General features: G+C 40.8%; 1 protein-coding gene across 7 annotated transcripts in view; it reads left to right on the top strand.

Moving 5' to 3' along the window:
* Positions 1-1,072: 1,072 nt before the first annotated feature.
* The window catches only part of COL14A1 (collagen type XIV alpha 1 chain), a 114,915-nt gene continuing 95,883 nt past the window's right edge, over positions 1,073-20,104 (top strand). For 6 of the 7 annotated variants that reach the window (XM_039549915.1, XM_039549918.1, XM_039549917.1 and 3 more), the window contains exons 1-5: positions 1,073-1,227; positions 4,572-4,693; positions 10,311-10,427; positions 11,536-11,679; positions 14,769-14,855. In XM_039549915.1, the coding sequence (XP_039405849.1) occupies positions 4,606-4,693; positions 10,311-10,427; positions 11,536-11,679; positions 14,769-14,855 (436 nt within the window). In that variant the 5' untranslated portion in view covers positions 1,073-1,227; positions 4,572-4,605. Of the gene's footprint in view, positions 1,228-1,658; positions 1,775-4,571; positions 4,694-10,310; positions 10,428-11,535; positions 11,680-14,768; positions 14,856-20,104 lie in introns of those variants that run through there. The other variant, XM_039549916.1, reaches the window with a different exon arrangement.

A 20,104-nucleotide genomic window follows, 5' to 3' on the forward strand; every position in this document is an offset into this window, starting at 1 on the left:
AACATCTTTTTGCTTCAGAGGAATTGTTATCTTGAAAGCTATTCTTCCTGACTGGTATGCGTGTTGGCCATTGCACACAGCTGGCAGTGTAATAGAAAAACTGCCGATGACAGGATCTAAGAATCTGGTAGATGCTTTTTATACCTAAGAATGCTTTTGAACCTTTGCTATAGAAAACGACTAGACTTAAAGAGTTTCTTTAAAGCTCAAACACTTCTGCAGTTTAACTGGAAAGATATCCATGAACTATGAATTTGGACAAGAATCCGCAGGACTGGGGATCCTACTCAGCAACAGAAGGTCCTACTTTACACTTAGTCATCTCCTTGTGACTCACTGCCTTCTCCTTCCCTAGAAGGGGCTCCTACTTACATTAAGAAAGTATGCACATCTCTGTATCACCTACGCCTGTTTCTTAACTTCAGTCCTTCAGTGATTTCATTTGTAATTTTACACAGATGACCAGGCATGTTGTAATGAATATTTTCATTCACCTCTTAAATTCTCAGGATTACAAACTTTGTGAATAGTAGCCTTAATTGCAAATTCAGTAGGATATACCACAGGGCAACTCATATTTCTATGGAAATATAGAATATAGATTCTGCCATTCCATGTACCATTGCAGTGTCTATCCGTATGGCAAAAAATGTACATATGTACTACAACACTTTTAATCAAGGTTTATACTAAGCCAGACAAGTATTGGAACACGTATAAATATTTCCCCAATGAGTCACTAATCCACACATCTCAATAGCTGGCGTGGGGAATACTTGCATTCCAAGCCGTACTGAGGAGTCTACAACTTCTAAATCATTTATAAACGAAGTGAATGAGAAACTTGGGAGAGAGGAAAATCAGTTAACAGGTAGCAAACCCAGAGGACCGAGGACACTGGCAAGACCAGCACCTGCCCATGGAATGCTGCCCGCGCCCCCCGGCCCTGCCTCCCGCGTACCTGGCCGCGCCCCCGCCGCGGGGGTCGGGCTCGGGGGCGGAGGGTGGGATCTCAGGCATCGTTTATGCATCTTCCCTCCCCCCCCCCCCCTTCCACCTTCTGCTCTATAATTGCCCGCCTCCTTTCGCTACCCTTTCGCCTTATCAGATGCGGAGCAGCCAGTGGGGAGGGAAGCGGCTCTCCCGCAGCCGGCTTAGCACCCGCAGCCCCGCGTGAAAACGAGCGGCCGCTCCCCGCCGGCCGCTCCCCGGCTGATGTCCGCACAGGTCGGTGTGCGCTCTGTTTCGTCTCCCTGGAGGGCTGGGGCGGGGCGGGCAGGGGTCGGGGTAGCAGCGGAGCGCTTCCCACCCACCTGCCCGGTCACCTCCGCGGCGGCAGGAGCGGGGCCCCAGAGGGAGAATGGGGCGATGGAGGAGGAGGTGGAGGAGTGGAAGGTGGCGATCTCGGGCTAGGACGGGGAAACCCCTTTAGAAACTCTTGCAAAGGCCTTACTTTTAAAACTGATAGTAATTAAAACCCAATCGGTCTCACTGTTGGTGGGGTGGAGGCTCTGGCTGCTGCCCGCGTTTCGCCGCGGATGCCTCCTCCCTCCCTCCCTCGCTCGGTGCCGCGCTGTGTCAGGGCAGTCGCTCCGCCCCGGCTCCGCACGGTGCCTTCTTCGTGGGGCTGCCCGGGCCGGCGAGCGCGTCCCCGCTCCGTGCCGGCAGCCCCCGGCTCTTACGGGGCCCGTTCCCCGCCTCAGCTCCGCGGAGACAGCGAGCTCCCCGCTCTCCCTCCCTTGACCTGGGGCAGGGGGCACTCGGTTTCACACGGGTGGGTGCTGGTGGTGGGGGGCCCCCGAAGAGGAGTCGGGGGTCAGGAGCAGAGCCTGTGAGCCGCGGCCCCCCGGGCCAGGCTGGGGCCGCGCTGCGGGGCTGTGGAGAGGCGAGCGGGAGAGCGCGGCCCCGATCTCCTCCGCCTCCTTCCCGTCTCCGGGGCCGGGGCAGGTCGCACTCCGGCTTTGCCCAGCGGGACGTCGACCCAAGGAACGTGAGCGTGTTCCCGGGCAGCGGGGCCACGCCGCTCCGCAGCGAGACACCGAGATAGGGGAAAAACCCCGACTGACCTGCCCGTCCCCAGGCGGAGAGCCAGGGCTGCGCGGAGGCGGCTCAGCCTCCTCCCCTGGGCTGGACGCGCGGAGCCGGGGCAGTGCGGAGGGTGCGTGCCGCATTTGTCCCCCTGGGAGCTCTCGAGGGCGCGTCCTTCCCTCGGAAGAGGGTGCCCTGTTTCCAGGCCTGTGCCAGAAGTACTGGAGCCCAGCTGGGAGAGATGCTGTGCGGAGCCGGGCTCACCCCATGGCAGGCTTCTTGACTTGCGAGGGCTTGGTGTCTGCTCCCAGCGCTAGTCTGGCAGATAACTCATTTACCACATACTTACTAAAAGGTTAAATATATAAAAAGGAATAGGATATTTGTTTTTAGTCCCAGACGATGTCAGCCACAAGGTGGCTGCAGAGGGGGGGTTTCCTTTCCTGGTTAAGTGAACCCTGACGTGCAGATCATTGCAGAGGTGAACTTGCGTGTAGTTGATCCAGCACCAGTTGTGTCTATTCCAATAAATCTTATTTTTCTGGCTTTTCTCTAAAAGCAGCAGTAGAGAATGTTTCTATCACAGGATTACCGGTCCATTAGTATTTATAGCTCTTTCTTTGGAGGAGGGTTTATATCAAATGTAGCAGATGGGGAATTGAGCCACCACTGTGAGTGAATATTTTAATGTCTGGGTTATTATGGATGGAAATCACGCATTATCAGTGGTAACTGCCTGGAAGAATGAGTTGTTTGCTGTCGTTTGAAGAGTCTGTGTTTACTTGATCCAGGTTGTATTCCTGAGTGAGGGGAGAAGCATCAGTACCTAACATGAGATAAATGTTGAGGTGGATTTCAGCCTGTTTTGAGATACTCTTGGTTCCTCCTATTGCCTGTCACTAGGCAGCTGGTGATTGTGGTCCTTGGGTGTCCTTTGGTTCATGTAGTAGGAAACCTGGGAACTTTCCACTGGTTTCTGAATTCTGTCTGGAGGATGGGTCTAAGAACTCTGCGTAGCAATATATAAGTTCCTGGTGCACATATTTGTTTTGGGATCTAGGTATTTGCCTCTGTCTTGAGTGATTTATACTGTAAGAGATGGATTCCAAATATATGTTTAAGTAATGTGAAATTTGTTGATAATTTGGTTGAAACTTTGATAACCTCCTGTGGAGATGGAATTTACAATGTGTAATCCCCACATATCTTTCTAGGAGTTGTATCAAGCATCCATGACTGGGATTTGTGACAGTAGACCTACCAAGTCCTCAGATAACTATAGTAGGTTGCAAATACTCAAAGAGAGAAGGGGATGTAGGTCTTATCTTCTTCTGTTTAATAACGATTGAGGTACTTCAGTCTGCGTTTTATATTAGATAGTGGATGAACCAGTTGCTTTGTGCCTTCAAGACAAGGAAAACATGGAAAGCTAGAGCAGTGATGGTACGTCAGGAATATTAGAGAAAAGGACACAGGAGGTAAATGGGAGAAACCTGAAAAATGGAAATACATAAACCAAAACTTAAGTAAACCTTCAGATGCTCTTTGCTGACAGCAAGAACTCTACTATTAATTATCTTAATTTGTTTCTCCTGTAGAATTTTAACAGGAGTGGACAGCAAAAAAATCTTCTTCTTGGCCCAGAAAATTGGCTAAAACTAGTGCAGTTGAGTGAAGTTGAGTGAAAGACAAATGTTTCTAAGTATGGTGCTAGGCACATGTTGATGTATCTTGAGAGATACTGCTGTATAACTTGAAGTCTACTGGAAAGTGTTAAAATACATGTTCAGATGATGAAATTGGTACTGTTTTTAAGCCAACTTCTATGGACAGATAAATTACCCATTCTGGAACTTGCTCTTTGGCACCAGAATTGTAAACCAGCTAATTCACCTAGGAGGACTTCTAGTATTCATGTACTGCTGCATTCTTAAGGGTTGTTTTTTCCTAACTGGTTAAGTTAGTGTAAATGGTTTTGACCATGATATTACCTACTGTAAGTGCAGATAGTCCAACAGAGAACACAGGATAAGCTGAATAAGGTAGAAAAAGGAAAAAGAGAGTAGGCTGTAGAGGACAATGAGAAGAGGACTTGAGTTCCTTCAGAACTAAGTTCTACCTTTTTTAATAAGTTTCAGAGTTCTTTGCCACAGGTATCTTGGTAAGGTTCTTACAAAACTGGGTTGTATAGAGATAAATGTTGTACTTTGTTATCTACAGCTTACTCTATTTCCAATGCTTGTGTATGATTAGTAAAGAATATAGAATTTCTTTTTAGATGGGCGAAGTTTTCAAAACTGCTGAGTAGCCCAAGTGGGGTTCTTTGTCCCTTTCAGGTAAAATGTGCTTTGGACATAAAACTGCTGCCAGGAAATTTTGTTTCCACTGATGTCTGTGGTGAATTCCTTTTTGTTTGTTTGCTTTATTTGCTTAAGGTTTTTTTATTTGTTTTGATCGAATCCAGATTTTCCCCACAATTTTCATTAAAGTGGATGCCTTCTCTTTGCCTGTTTAGTAATTCTTTTTGTTCCATGTGTTTTCAGACCTGCTGATACTGTGTGTATCGAGGGGAAGAAGATGCTTTGTCGATATGAGATACAGAGCTGTTTTCTCTTGGCTTTTCTAGCTGTCACAGCTTTTTTCATCAGTGATGTCCAGGGCCAAGGTAAATCATAAATAAGATGGAGCTTTTCACTCTGATGTGCAGAAATAGACTTTTTATTCCAAGTGCAAGTGTTCACATCTTAGTAGGATGTGAATCCATTACTACTGAAATGAAGCAGGAATTTTGCTGCTGATCTTGGGGAGCAGGTGGGAGTAGAATTGTATCTTCATGTGTGCTCTTTGAACCCAATATCTCAAATAGCATAAATATTTGTGCAAATTCGTGTGTCTCAAAATGAGTTATATGCAACATTTTTTTTACTCCTATTTACATGAAAGCACTTATCAGAAATTGCTCTTACTGTCCTCTGTGTAATCAAGTAAGTTTGAAGGCTCAGATATGGTATTAAGCTTGTATGGAGTATGTATTTTTTTCTCTTTTGGAACAGTAGCTGTTGTAGTGCTTATATCATTCCATATTGCACAGATCTGTTAAATGTCACAGACTACTTCTGCAGCTTTTAAAATGAAAATCTCCTTTGTGAGTGTTAAAGGATACTGCTGGGATTGTTAGGCTTACATACTTGTTGGATTGTACTGACAGTGGCTTGACTGCTAGAGAAAATTTATCCTATTGCTTGGGGAAGGAGGGAGGATGAATACCAATGAGTTTTTATGATTTCTAAAGAAAGGCATTTCTCTCAACCTCAGATTTATGTAATCCCTTTGATATGAGACTGCATGGGCATAACCAGGAGCAGAATTGGATCCTGGGGTCTTCTAAAGTGTTTTGTATAATGCATTATTCATGAACATATTCAGAGACTATTGGCAACGTGAGGCTTTTAAAATCCTGATAATGCAAGTAGCAGTGTTGTCCAGTCTGCGTGGCACTTGAGTGCTGGGGAAGCATACCATCTTGGATGTTTGGAAATCTGTGAGCATTTTACAAGCCTCTCCCAGAACTTAGGGACACGTGTAAGCTGCAATATATGATGTTGGCGATGTGAGGTGAATCAAAAAATGTATGTTCCCAATGTTCAGTGCATCAATTCTGGTCAGAAATGAAGTCCAGAATGTTTGTGACTTAATGAGCCAATAAAGCAAAGCATATGGTTAGTCCTTTCTCTGTATTTCAGTCCTAATACATATGGTTAAGATCTGCAAAACAGGACTGGGGATTGCGATCCATCTCCAGAAAGTTTTGCAAAATTCCTGGATGTTGGAAAACTGTGTTCTTCTCTGCTTTTTTTTAAACTTTGATTCAATCAGTTATAGTTGGAGTTTTCTCCCTTTAATATCAATACAATGAAATGAAGGTTAGAGAGAGTTTCTTTTCCACAGTAATCACACCAGCAGAAGTTAGAGTTGGTGAATTTATTCTTGATGGATAAAGAACAATACTTCCCTTGTTATTAGGTTCTTCCAACAAGCATCAGCTATGAAATGCTGTCAGCAGTGTGATACTAAGCTAAGTGGACTGTTTCCGTGGCCCAACATGACTGTTATTCTATTGAATGAGGTGATATGAAGTCTCTATTCCATGCTCACAGGAAAAAAAATCTCTTGGTGTACTTAAAGTAATAAGATGTTTCTCCAATTCGTTCTTTTCTCAAGGTTGCCACCTCTTGCAGTAAGCTCTTCATGCAGTTGTCTAGCAATTAACAATTTAATACAGTTTGTTTGTCTGTTTTAAGGAACTACACTCTGCCAAGGTGTAGGAAGAGCTGGTATTAGTTCCAGCTTGTGTTTCCTTCCTTTGGCAAAGATGCTCAGGTAAATGTGTGTAATGTGACTTCTTGGAAAGGAGAATATGGTTGTGAGACTGAAGCCAACGTGCCTGAAGCTACAAATTATCCTTTCAGAGAAGCTGTGTGATTCAGTCTCATTTTTTGCCCTATTGCCTTATAAACCACATAGTGCTGTTTGGTTTTTACTCAACAACGATTATTTTTTCAGCACTGCTGTTTCTTCCCCATTCAATATAATGTATAAATAACATCTTTTGTCTACTTATGTTCTTATATAGTACATGAAAATAGAGATGGGCAAGAAAAACACTTGGGAATTTTTGATTTATTCATGAAGTAACTTGCCTTGAGACTTTTTCTGTATTTAAAGACAGAAACTTTTCTTTATGTAGCAATGATTTTCATGTATTACTACTGTAATTGCAAAGTAATTGCAATTTTTAAGTTGTTCAATTCTTACGACAACAGTAAATTGGAAGCCACAATATTTAGTTAGTATCCAAACTCGGACTATTGGATGTCTTGGAGAATTGTCCATAAGCAATTTATTGTATTTTTCCTTTCCCGTAAGAGTTGAAAGCATTCTTTCCCTAGTTGTTCATAGGAGTTATGTGTTTGGAGTGCTTATTTACCTGGTGGCACAAACCAAAGCCTTGAACTTGTCAGTTTTCTTTTGGGTGACTGCTCTAATGTTGCTGACAGCCATTCTCTTTGCATTCCTGTAAAACCACTTAATGAGATCTAGCTACTGATTTTTATCAGTTAACTGACTCAGCTTGGATTAATTTTTTTCCCTTTCTGCAAGAAGTGAGATTTTTTTCCACAGACAATAAAGGTCCAAAGAAATAAAGATATCCTCTTCAGGTTGGTGAATGCATAGTAATTCCCATCAATATTTTGTTGTCTGTTTGAGTGTTAGATTTTTAACTTCCTTAGCTATATGTACTTTTCTATGCCAGAACATTAGTCTTTGCACAACTAAGACACAGTCAATTATCTGTCTAGTGAATAATTATTTTCTTTCTTATGGTTTATTGCTGTGTGGGAACGTCCTTTCCGCTGCACTGCTGCCTTTGATACAAAAAGTACCCAGTGAAAATGAACCAGTTATGTAAAGACTATTCTGGCACAACTTTTCTAGTCTTTCACATTGTAACTCTGTAGTATACAAAAAAACTTCTGGTGATTGTGTCCTTCTTTGCTTGTAAGATCTGTGATTGTTTAAGGGATCAAATATTTACCTGTTTTGGTGATGGCTAATAGCAATTAGGCCAGAACTATGCTTCTTTGTTAGAAGGTGCTTTCATAAACTGTCAAGTTGAAAGTAGGATGGAAAGAAATGATGGGGAAGGAAGAAGATGGCAGAGAAAATGAACTCTGAAATTCTAAGACATGATTGGGGTGGTTTTTTGTCAGTCCTTGGTGTTTCTTTGTTGCTCTCTGCTCTGCTTCTTAATCCCCATACAAATTTACCACTTAATCCCAGTAAAATCTGCAGCATTTTCGCACTTGCATACAGTCATTATTTAAAAGTTTATTTTCTATTCCTGAGGTAAAATAATAAAATAAATTGTATTTTTGCAAACTTCTAGGTATGATTTGTCACTCTTGTTCATTCAGCCCCAATTTATTGTGATTTATGTATAGCTCAAAAGACACAATGAATCTTGAGAATGAATTAAAAGCTTTAATCCATAATTACAGTCTGCTTGGCTTTAAAAACTTTTTGCCATAGTCTCTATCATGTTTTTACAATTATAGCATGCTGAATGTTCTTGCAGAAACCTGCCTAGCAAAACATTTTGCAGTAGGAGGGCCAAATTTTCAAAGAACCAGTGTTGTATTTGCAGTGATTCCTGCATACGCTCTTGCTGACAGCCTCTTTCTTTCTAAACTCCATGGAGGTGACAGGCAGACTGAAGATCAGGTCTGACAAGATTGTGCCCAGCAACTGAGGAAATGCACGGGTTGGGTGTAAGCCCAGTGCTGCAAATCAGAACAGCTTTGAATGTGTGGAGTTCATGTGCTGCCTGCTCCTTCTGTCCCCTTGCCTGTCCTCTTGAGCTTGTTCTCTGAAGTCTTTGAGAATGCAGAGGTGTTGCCAAGCTGTTCTTGATATGTACTCTCTCTTCTATGTTCTGGTGTTAAGTCCCTCAAGGAAGAGAACTGCAGAGCCTGCTCTTGGTCTGACAAAACTTGGCGCTTGCCGAATGAGAGGCTGGATGGAAGGGAATACATCTCTTGTATTAAACCTCCAGATTATTACTTCTAAGATCCAAAATGTATTTAATAGTAGATGACATGAAAAAACATGCACCCCCAAATCTCAAAAAAACTACAGCCTGCCTCGTTCCTTCTTTCTTCCCCCAAGCTGCTGGAAAAAGTAGCATGTAGGAAAAAGTAATCGGTTCAGTACAGGTCTTTGGCTGCTGCTGGTGCCAGAGCTGCATTGGCTGTAGCAGGTCAAATGGAGAGGCCAGAGATTGTTGGCCAGCACATTCTGCCTATTGACTCAGATGCTCCATGAGCTGTAATCCTTAAATCTCAGAAATATCATGAGACTGTTGGTTTATTATACCTAAAGGACCAACAAACTGTGGGTGTGAGCATAGTCAATTAAGAGCAATCTTAGCCCTGGGGAAAAGAAATTGCCACTTACCTGCTTCCAATAATTTCCCTGATTTCTTAGACTTACTAAAAGAAACCTTAAGGATGTAGTGGCAGAGGCACCAAGGGTTTGGAAAATGAAGGAGACTGTTCAGGGGGCTGTGGAGGCAATGGGAAGAGGAGGAGTAAGGCTGGAGGTGTTTAAAGTTTTCTAGCCCTTCTGTTATTCAACCTCTGGGTAGCTTCCCCAGCTGCCTTTCCCTGTAGATCACTTTTTTCTCTGTGAGCCAAATTATATTCAAATATATGAAGATTTCCCCTTGTCAACAGCCTTGGATAGCCCAGACTGCACTGCCAGCTGCTCTGCTGCAGTTCTTCAGTGAAGAAGGGATGTGCCTCCCTGAAGCAGAGCAGGTTTTATAGAGTATGGTCCAGCATCAGTGGAGTTTGACTGAGCAGTCGGATGCAAAACTGTGAAAAACTAGTTTATGTGCAGAGATACAAAGTTGCTAATATTATGGTAACAACATGGGGCAGTTTTTCCATTTGTTTTTGTGTGAGTTGCTTCCCTGATTATCATCTCTTTCTCAGTCATTTCATGCTTTTATTTATTTCACCTGCTGCTTCAGTTAAAACCCAGAAACCTAGGTGATGGCACAATATAAATAGAAGCCAAATTTTACTTACCATCCAGATTTCCCCTGTCTAAGTCTTGACTTGCCCGTGCATGCCTGCTGGTCTTGATGAGACTGAAGCAGTGTTTGCAGCTGCCAGGCTTTGTGCTGCCTAAGCCAAAATTTGCAAATTGGGCAGCTGATGTTCCCTTTGCTTTGTGCATGCCTGTCTTTTCTCTTGGTTATTCTCTCCTCACAAGGATTTGAAAATTTGGCCCTGGGTGACATTAAATATGGGGAAATGCCCACAGTGATGAGAGATAGAGGAGTGTAGATCATGCATATTTTCAGTGTAAGCAAGAGAGCAATTTAAATTCCCATATATTAACAAAGAGCATTTTTATTACCAGCTTTGCCTGCTAAACTAGTGTCTTAACATCTAACATTGTTTGTCTTTCTGTCCTCTGCTGTTAGGTTGTTTAGTTTGTTTTGTAAAGAGATAAATAAAAGGTCTGTCTGAGGGAAGTAGTGCACCTGGGGATGTCCTTTTACAAACTAATAAACTCATGTATGTGACATTTTAAATAACTCGCATCCTTTACCATTAAAATTTTGTGTTGTCTTCCTATATGTGTTTATTTTTGTTTGTTTAAAATGGGTTACTTTTATTTGAATTTGAAATGTTGTTTTCTTTCCAAACTTGCAGTGTCCCCACCAACAAGACTAAGATATAATGTAGTGAGTCCTGACAGTGTACAGATCTCTTGGAAAGCCCCCAAGGGGCAATTCACTGGATATAAACTTCTTGTCACTCCAAGTTCAGGTAAAATCTGTGTATTCTCTTTTAAGGTGAAAGAACTGTGTTTCTAAGGCTTAAAAGATTTTCAGAGTGTAGTGTCATCCTCCAAGATGAAGAAACTGTGAGCATGCTTTGGATAATGAAGTATTGGCTGGTCAACAGAAGAGAGATTGATTTCACTAGAGGGTTGTCAGGCACAGAAAATGGGAATCGAATGCTTAAGGTGGCAGAAGTGGGTCAATGCTGGTTATGCTTCATGTGTAGTCTTTGGGAATTGTCACTGATCATCTGTCTTTACCTTTTTTCCAGTAGGGTGTAAGGAAGTCTAGGAAGTGTTCAAGGGAAAGCATTGGAATCCTAATTCAGTCAAGCTGTTAAGGTGGATCTCCCTGTCCCTTATCCCTTAGTGAGCTCTCCAGAAAAGATCAAAAAGAACTAAAAAAAAAAAAGCAATCTTTAAAAATTTTTTGAATGAAAACTTGAAAAAGTAGACCACAAAGTGGCTGTGTAGAGCTATAGAGGTCCTACTTCTATACATTTAAAATTAAATTTAACTACAGAAACAGTTTTAACATACAGCTAAAATACGTCTTTGTACATATTTGTATGCAGTCTTTATATATAAATAGTCATAGAAATGTTCAATATTTGTATTTATACATGAGAATTTCCTTGCCCAAAGAAAGTTGGCAAAGAGAGTGTTCAGAGGTGATGTGGGTATGGCAGGATCGAAACTGGCAGCCAGTCAGAGAGCAAAAGCCTGTTGGTTTGATGTTACCAAACTTGACAGATTTTTGTAAAATATGTCTTTTTTTCTTACTTAATGATTTTGCTGGACACCATGGCTGTTTCATGAGGCCCAGATACAAATTCTGATCTTAAGAGTGTTTCTGTTTAAGAAAACTGGTTAGTCTGCCCAGCTTGTTGCTTTTCTGGGATGGTCTCTGGTCTGGCTGTATGGGTATTTCCAAAAGTGGAAAAAGTGGGAATACTTAGGTCATGGTAGAGGTTATGGTATTTTTAAGTAGTTTACTTTAATTTTATGTTTAATTTATTTACGTTTACTGTGCTATAAGAAAAGCAAACAAAGTTATGTATTTGTTGGATTTTTTTTTTGTCTTTTCTCCTGTAGGTGGAAAAACGAATCAATTAATTCTTCAAAATACTGCAACCAAAGCAATTATTCAAGGTCTCATTCCAGATCAAAATTATGCCCTTCAGATCATTGCATTCAGTGAAGACAAGGAGAGTAAGCCAGCACAAGGCCAGTTCAGAAGTACGTGTCTCTTTATGGCTGACACACACATTTTATCAGATATTTAATGTAACTTTTGAAACAATAACATGTCTTACACAAAGGGGGATGATGGAAAAACAGTTTTTTCTGTGGTGGAAGGAAAATCAAAGCCATGTATTTTAACTGGTATAAGTACAGGTGGAGGCTTGAATTGATTGCGTAGTACATTCTTGCATTGGGCTGTCTTTGTTTCCATTGGATTGGCATCCCTTTCTTCCTCATTTCATTAGGAAATTAGCTGGTTATTTCATGGAAAGAATCTTCAGAGAGTGGAAAGAAATTTCTATATTCTGATACTTGAAATATTTCCTTTTTATTAGAACAATATTACAGCTGTGCCAACTGGCAACTAGTTGCTAGAAAGGTTGATTTCTTATTGGTCTTCAGCGGTCAAATATATTTACAAATTTAATTTTTTATATGATCAAGATATGGTCTTAACATCTATATCATAGTGATATATATATATATATGTCTTATCTGATTTATCTTGATCTTAATGCTAAACATGTTAAATATGATTAGTGGAGATTTGGTTGATAAATACAATAATGTGGCAGTGTAGGAGTACAGCTGAAAGCAAACTGAATTCCCTGACACTGAACTTTTCTCACTGTCATTGCTAAATCACCTTTCTCTTAAAACCAGCACAAAACAAAATATTCTGAATACTTGATGTGGTGTGTATCAAAGTCCTTTTAGCTTTTCATCACCACAACTGTGTATTTACTGCCTTAAGTTCTGTCCTGGGTAGGAAACCCACAAAACCACAGATTACTTTAGCACTAAAGAGAAGCCCACAGAAGGCTACAGTAAATTCTATAATAGTAGGTGTAGCTGTATTTTAAATGGCCTTTAGGAAAAGTAGAGCTGGCAACTTGATTTAAAAATATGGGGATTGTGTTCTATTTAGTATATTCTCTTTGCTGCACGTGAAAACATGTACTTAAGGCTGGAGTTTCATTTAAAAACATGATGCCTTGCATGAGTAAAACCAGATATAGTATATATACAAATCCTTTTTTTGCTCTCCTAAGTTTTTTTTCCTGTTCTCTGACATGTGGCCACTAATTCTTGAGATGAAAAAAGGTCAAATATATAAAGAGTTTTGAGAATATCATCTGGTTTAGTGCATTGGAAGTATGGTTTTAATGCTGTTGAGTTGTAACTGATGTACTAAGAATTCTCAAGCTTACAATAAAATTTTATTGTCAAAAGAGTATTTCTCTTTATATAGCCAGCTATACATTCTTATTCTAGTACTAGTGTTTAATGAACTAAGATCAATGGGGATTCTTTTCCTTTGAAAATGCAGATGTAAAAACACGTGTTAGATAAAATATTTGTCTGTGTAAATATTTGAGTAAAACTGGTGTCTTGGTTTTTCTTTCTTTGTGGTTAGAATTTTGATAGTTCCCAAATCCAGAAATCTGTCAGGATGTGACCAACTTGTCTCCTTTGAACATTTTCAGACTTTTGTACCATTTTTCTGGAGACTAGCCTCTCAATAGCACTAGCATTAGAGGAGGCCAGCTCTTGACCTTGCTCTTGGCCTTTTCTCAAAGGAATGCTCCTAGAAGGATAAGCAACAGCATCCTTTTTGGCTGATATTATTCTGGTATTTTACCTCTCGTTTGACTTAGTCAGAGTCTTGTTCACTTAAGGATTAAACCCAGACTTCCAATTAAGACCTGGTGTCATTGTGGCATTATCTATAACCCAGCTAATAACCAAGATCTGCCTTGGTAAAAACTGAATCCCCAGCAAGCTTGTGGACTTGAATTTGCTCCTGAATCAGTTTCACAATTGTTTGCTAAAGGCAGAAGTGATACACAGTCACACATGCTGTATTAATAAGAAGAGGAGTCAAAACTTCAGGGTTTTAATTCTCACCTCTGTACCTGGAGTGTGAGCACTGTAGGTTCTGCAAAAGGTTGTCATACTGAGAAGATCACATTCAGGTGTTTGGCAGTGGTTCACTGTCTTCCTTAGAACTTAGTCTTGTGATTGATTTTGGATTGGAACTTGGAGCACTCCTGGTTGATTCAGATATTCCACATACTGTTGGGTAAATTGGTGAAATCCATTTGACTTTGGTTCCACTAATGCACAACAGAATGTTTGTACTGTCTCTCTTGCATAGTCAAGAGACAGATAACCTCCTTTCATGCCCTCACAGTGTTTTTTTGAATGATGTAGCACAGAGAGACTTTGGTCCTGGCTGAGGCTCAGTTCCTGCTTGGATGAATGTCAGTCATAATCCAATTTTACATAAAATAAAAAGTGTAATTATGGTAGAATTTTATTTTCTGTGGAAGATATTCTCCGTTTCATTGTTTTAAGCTTTTCCTGGCTGTTGCAGACAGCTGGAGTATGGATACCAATTACCATTCTAAGGAAATTCTGGAAGGGGTTTTTCTTCCCAATATGTGACTTTAGCAATGATTTTGTCAGAACCTTTCAGACTGTTAGTAGAGCAATACTGGCTACTAATGTAATATAGGAATTGCTAACCAAATTGGGTTCTGCTTGGCTGTTGTGAGAGATCTGGGACATAGTAAGGGAGATATCCCACCCACTTGTGGAACAGGAAACTGTCTCAGCTCTGGAGCAGCCTTGAACTCATGGCAGTATTTGGTGCCCTGAATACAGGGCATGGGATCTAAGCTGATTCTGTAAAGAGGATAGTAACAGCTGGCTGATGTGCTTTTGTGTTGACTGACTTGGAGTGGGACTTTTCAGTGCTGGACTTTCCCCAGCTAGATTTGCCAATTTTCTGGACTGTATTTCCAGTGTGGGATCTTGTCTGCATGGGCTTAGGTGCTGATGTCACTATTTGGACTCTCCTGTGTGAAGAGAGTTTTGAGAACTTTAATGATGATAGAATGGGGAAAGGTCCATAAAAATAGTAAAGTCAAAGGGAGGGAGAGAAAACCCAGAAACAGTCACTCATTACCTAAGCGTATCTTCAGATGCTGTGTGCAACTACTTTATCAGGAAGAAGAAAATTATATGCTACTAACTGCATTGTTTCTAGATTAATTGATTTTTCCCCCCTTACTTTACAGTTAAAGATATAGAGAGAAGAAAAGACACAAGTAAATCCAAGGTGAAGGATCCAGAAAAAACAAATGCGAGTAAACCAGCTCCAGAAGGTCAGATCATAACGCATGTGACTTATGTGATATTCTGAAAATAATCAGCTTATTTATTTAACTTGGTTGTTTTAGAGATTTTCTTTAAGTCAGTACTTTAAGTCTGGTTCCCAGTGTTAAATTAAATAGAAGGGAAAACCAGTATTTTCAGTAATATTGGAGAGTTGCTACAGAGGTATTGTTTTTAGTTCTATGCTTTGCTTTGCTTTTTTATAAATTCTAAATACCACCATGAATAGATGAAAATTATTAAAAAGTCATTTTAAATAATATTAAAATTATTAAAAACTGCTTGTACTTCCCCACTGGGTGTACTTTGAGTTAGCTAGTGAAAGAATTGTGTGGGGGTGTGTGTGTACATAATAACTTCATACTATATTGGCTGTGAGACAGACTGGCAGAATTAATTCCCACCTAACGTCAAATTGATACTATTGTATAATTAGCCATTGTATAATATTGTATAATAACTTGATAAGTCTATCCTAGTTAGGCTGTATATATGAAAACATTTGAAACACTTAGAGGTAGGGGGGAAAAAAAGGAGTTAATTCAGTCCCATTGCAAGGAGCCAATCTTCTGGTGAAATGTGATACTGCTTGCCATGAGAAGTTTGTCTAGTATGGATGAAAATCTGTTTCAAGCTTAATATACAGCTCTATTTCCTGTTATTCTAAAATTTGAATAGCATCTTCTTTATGAAGTAACCCCAACAGTGATTATTCCCTTCAGTGGTTATTTATGGTATACAGAACAAGCACAGACAAGAAGAGCTTGGAATGACCTTAAATAGTCTCTCTGTGAATAAGCTGGACAGTTTCAAGGATCCCATTTTCCCCTTCCATTTAAATCTGTCTCCAGCGATGCAAGTATCAAAGACCTCACCCAAAGCTTCTTGAAGCCCATGCGAATTTTTCTTCGGTGGATTTTTATTCTTACCACACATGGTTGTGTCATGTTGTATTTATTAACACTATGCAAGTTTGTTTCCATACAGCATTTCTCAAACAAAAGCACCCTGGAATTCCAGTGGGTTCATTGGAAGAATGTTAGTGTTTGCAACACTAAAGAGACAAGTTGTACCTGCTAGCACATGACAGGGTAGTGGATAGGTGATCTTTCCTGCATCGTGTCTAGAGAAAGGCTGAGTTGGAAGAAATGACAGAACTAGAGAAGGAAAATGTGATTGCTTTCTTAATGAAGGACAAGTGATAAAAGTTGAAGGAGGGAAAACTGGGCCTGTACTTGGAAAAAGTTGATTAAATGCAGACAGAGGAAAGTGTCTGCCAGACTACAGGAGAGAATTTATCCTTTTGTCATGGAGTAAGGGCAAAAATACAATTGGTGAGAGGAGCTTGGATCTGCAGTCTCTCTCTTTTTAGGATTCATGTTTACTCTTGAAGTCTTTAGCTTAGTCACCTTCCTCCTCCCTGCACCAGTTTTACTCACTTGAACTTTGTCAGTTGTATCAGGGCAGTTTGTATTAGAACGAAATACATCTCCATCCAGAACTTGTGAAAAGATACTGCCTTACACTTACTGTGGCAGGTTTTACTTGAAAACTGGGGTATGCATTTGAAACAAAGGCAAAACTTACAAACTTCTTGATCAGCAAGCCTGAGCATAAAAAAGAAAATATTATGCTAGTTTTTATAAATTCTTGAATTTGTTTAGCCCTGTTTCCAACTCAGCTATATGTTATTGTAAAGTAACAGACCTTTTTCCTCCAGTCTAACTATCGCATATTTCTTTGCTTTGCGCAATATGATGATTATTCAAAGTGATGGAGGTTCCAAATGAATGACTTCAGTGGGAGTAGGGTGAGATTCCAAGTGAAAACATTGGGCAAAAATAACAGCATCAGCAAAAAATGTGTAGTTGTAGAAATGTATAGGGGTAGAAGTGAATTCAGAACTGATACACAGGCAGTAATGGTACCAAAAGTTTCCTAGTTTAATGTATAAAGACCGTTCCACCTCAAATTGAAATCAGATCAAAGAAATAAGGAACAGTCTGAAATAAATGGATTAAAGAAATAAGTGCAAAATTTTATGGCGAAACCATGAATAATAACTTGATCCTCTGCAGATGTTTGACAGGAAATTATTTGAGTACGACCAAATGAATCCAGGCCAGCAGTTAATTGGTTTCATAACCATTTAGTGTATGGCTAAATTTGATGGGTTTAATAGCAACCCTGATACATTCTTGTGGCTGTGGTCAAGTTGGTTAGACCTTGGGAGCTAACAGTATAAAAGAAATTACTAGAATCATAGAATCATTAGGGTTGGAAAAGACCTGCAAGATCATAAAGTCCAATCTTTGACCTTATACCACCATGTCCACAAAATCATCTCATGAAGTGCCACATCTGTTCAGCTGTTGAACACTTCCGCGGATGGTGACTGCACCAATTCCCTGGGCAGCCTGTTCTCATTCTTACCCTCTCTTGCTGTGATGAAATTTTTCATAATATCCAATCTGAATCTTCCCTGGTGCAACTTGAGGCAATTTGCTCTTGTCCTGTCCCTTGTTACCTGGGAGAAGAGACTGACCCCAGCCTGGCTACAGCCTCCTTTCAGGGGGTTGTAGAGAGTGATAAGGTCTCCCATGAGCCTCCTTTTCTCCAGGCTAAACACCCCCAGCTCCCTCAGCTGCTCCTCATCAGACCTGTGCTCCAGTCCCTTCACCAGCTCTACTCCCCTTCTCTGGACTCGCTCCAGCCCCTCAATGACTTTCTTGTAGTGAGGGGCCCAGAACTGGACACAGGATTTGAGGTGTGGCCTCAGCAGTGCTGAGTACAAGGGGACAATCCCTGCCCTGGTCCTGCTTGCCTGCAGGCCAGGATACTGTTGGCCTTGTTGGCCATCTGGGCACACGCTGGCTCATGTTTAGTCACAGTTGACGAGCACCTCCAGCTCCTTGTCCAAGGGCAGCTTTCCAGCCACTGTTCCCCAGCCTGCAGCACTGCATGGGGTTGTTGTGACCCAACACACTTGGCCTTGTTGAACCTCATACCATTGGCCTTGGCCCATTGATCCAGCCTGTCCAGATCCCTCTGCAGAGCCCCCCCTACCCTCCAGCAGATCAACACTCATGCCCAGCTTGGTGTTGTCTGTGAACTTACTGAGGGTGTTATTAACATGTTTTTATAAAATTTTTTAAATCTTTTTGATGGCAGCCAGGTTGAATTAGGTAGAATAATATCTTACCTGAGAACAAGAGCAATCTTTGCCCGTAAGAAAAATTGAAAACAACCATTGTCCAGATTATTGTTGTCAGGGGTTGTGGCTTCTGCTCTTGAAGTGAAAGAGTTTCATAATTCACCAGTTATTAGTGTCAAGTTTTGATGTAAAGAAATGCCTTCTGTGAACATCTGCCCCACTTGTTACGTAAGGATGCTTATTGGCATTAGTAGGCCAGAAAATCCAAAATCATTGTTTTGGGACAAAACTAATAAAGCACAGCAATGTACTTGTCAGTGAGTATGAAAATCATGTGAACTCTTTCAATATTACAAGTTTGTGCATTATGATAAGTTATGTATCCTGCTGATTTTCCTGAAAGTCACTACAGGCACATAATCGTATAAACTTGTTGTTTATAAATTCTTAGCTAATATACCTTCTTCAGGGTCACACAATAAACCCCAGAAATTTCTCTTTGAATTTCAATGGGACAAAGATTTCACCACAACCCTTCTTCTCCTATAAGCCAGCTCTTTGCTAAGAAATGCAACATGTAAATACCTGTACTCATGATTCTAGGTAGTTCCAGAGCATCTCACTCTTATTTTCATCTGTGGTTTGGAGGACTGATTATGTAGTACTGTCCACTATTTAATTACCAACTGTCTAATACTCTGAGCTGTGCTGGGAGGTGTAAATGCCTTCTCCTGAACTCCCAAATCTACTTTCTTCCTCTGTCCTCAAATTAGATTGTTATGAGGGTTTTCCTCTGTCTTTATGGAACTCTGTCAACAGCTTGTGTGGCTTGCTAGAAATTTTTCCAGCAGCTTCAGCAACCTAGACTAAAATTTTCCATCTATTCTGTCCTACTCATTCAAGTAGTTTAAAAAGATTTACTCCTTTCCTGCTGTAAGTATTGTGCTCTTATCAGAAGCAAACCTCCAGAGCATATCCAGTAATGTCATGGTGCCAAATTAATTCAGGCTTAATGTCTAGCACTCATCCATCAAATGTTCACTTTATATTTGATTTCCAGAAACTTTCTGTAACTCTTCTGCACGACCACTTTCAAGTCTTGAATCTTCTTTCTATGTTTTTGAGAACCTGTCATTTTTCAGCTTAGTGATTTATCACTGCTGTGCACACTCATATTAATAATGTAAGAAGCCTTTTCTCTTTCTGTCTGTTAAGAAAAAGCTCACAGACACAGCTTCTTTCAGCACGCACTGATATTTGAGTACTTGTACCCTGGCTTCTCTCCAACTCCCTCGTGTACAAAGCTCTTTTCTGTACAGCGACAGGGGTTAATACATTCTGTGCCTTCTCAGATGTTTTATAGTTTCTCAGAGAGCCTCTATGAGTGATTGTCTAATCAAATCCCTTTGGGGAGGGGAGAATCACTGTGTTTTGACAATATCCTCTGGCAAATAAATGAGTATATCTTTTTCTGCAGAGCATTTCTCCATGTATCTGAACAGGATTTAGTTACCCATTTCAATATAAACAACAAAACACTGAGGCCAGTTTTGGCTGCATGCTTTTTGACTTGATTGTGGGGGTTTTTAGTTGAGAGGTGTGGTGGCTTAGTATAGGCTAGCAGCCAAACTCCCACCTAGCTGCTTGCTCATTCCTCTCCCCAGCAGGATGGGAGAGAAAAGAAGAACAGGAATGAAAGAGTTCATAGGTTGAGATAAAGACAGGGAGACTGCTTGCCAGTTACCATGGTAGGCAAACAGAGTCAAGTGGGGGAAGATTTAATTTATCCCCAGTTAAAAAATTTGCTAATGTGGGTAGTGGTAAACAAAAGAGACAAACATTAAAACAACAACTTTCCTTCCCATTTTCCCAGGCTCAGCTTGACCTCCTCCCAGACTCCTCTCCTCCTCCCTTGTTATCACTGCAAGTTACACTCAGTCCAAGTCCCTTCAGAGAGGAAGCAAGTGGTGCAAAAGGGGTGTTCAGAGGCTATGATCAGGGCCTAGTGCTTTCTCTTTGCCCTTCCTTTCTTCTCATACCTTTCTTCTCCATGTATGTCATTCACAGGCTGCAGGGAATATCTGC

This window comes from Corvus cornix, chromosome 2 (genome assembly GCF_000738735.6).
Source record: "Corvus cornix cornix isolate S_Up_H32 chromosome 2, ASM73873v5, whole genome shotgun sequence".
NCBI classification, from domain to species: domain Eukaryota; kingdom Metazoa; phylum Chordata; class Aves; order Passeriformes; family Corvidae; genus Corvus; species Corvus cornix.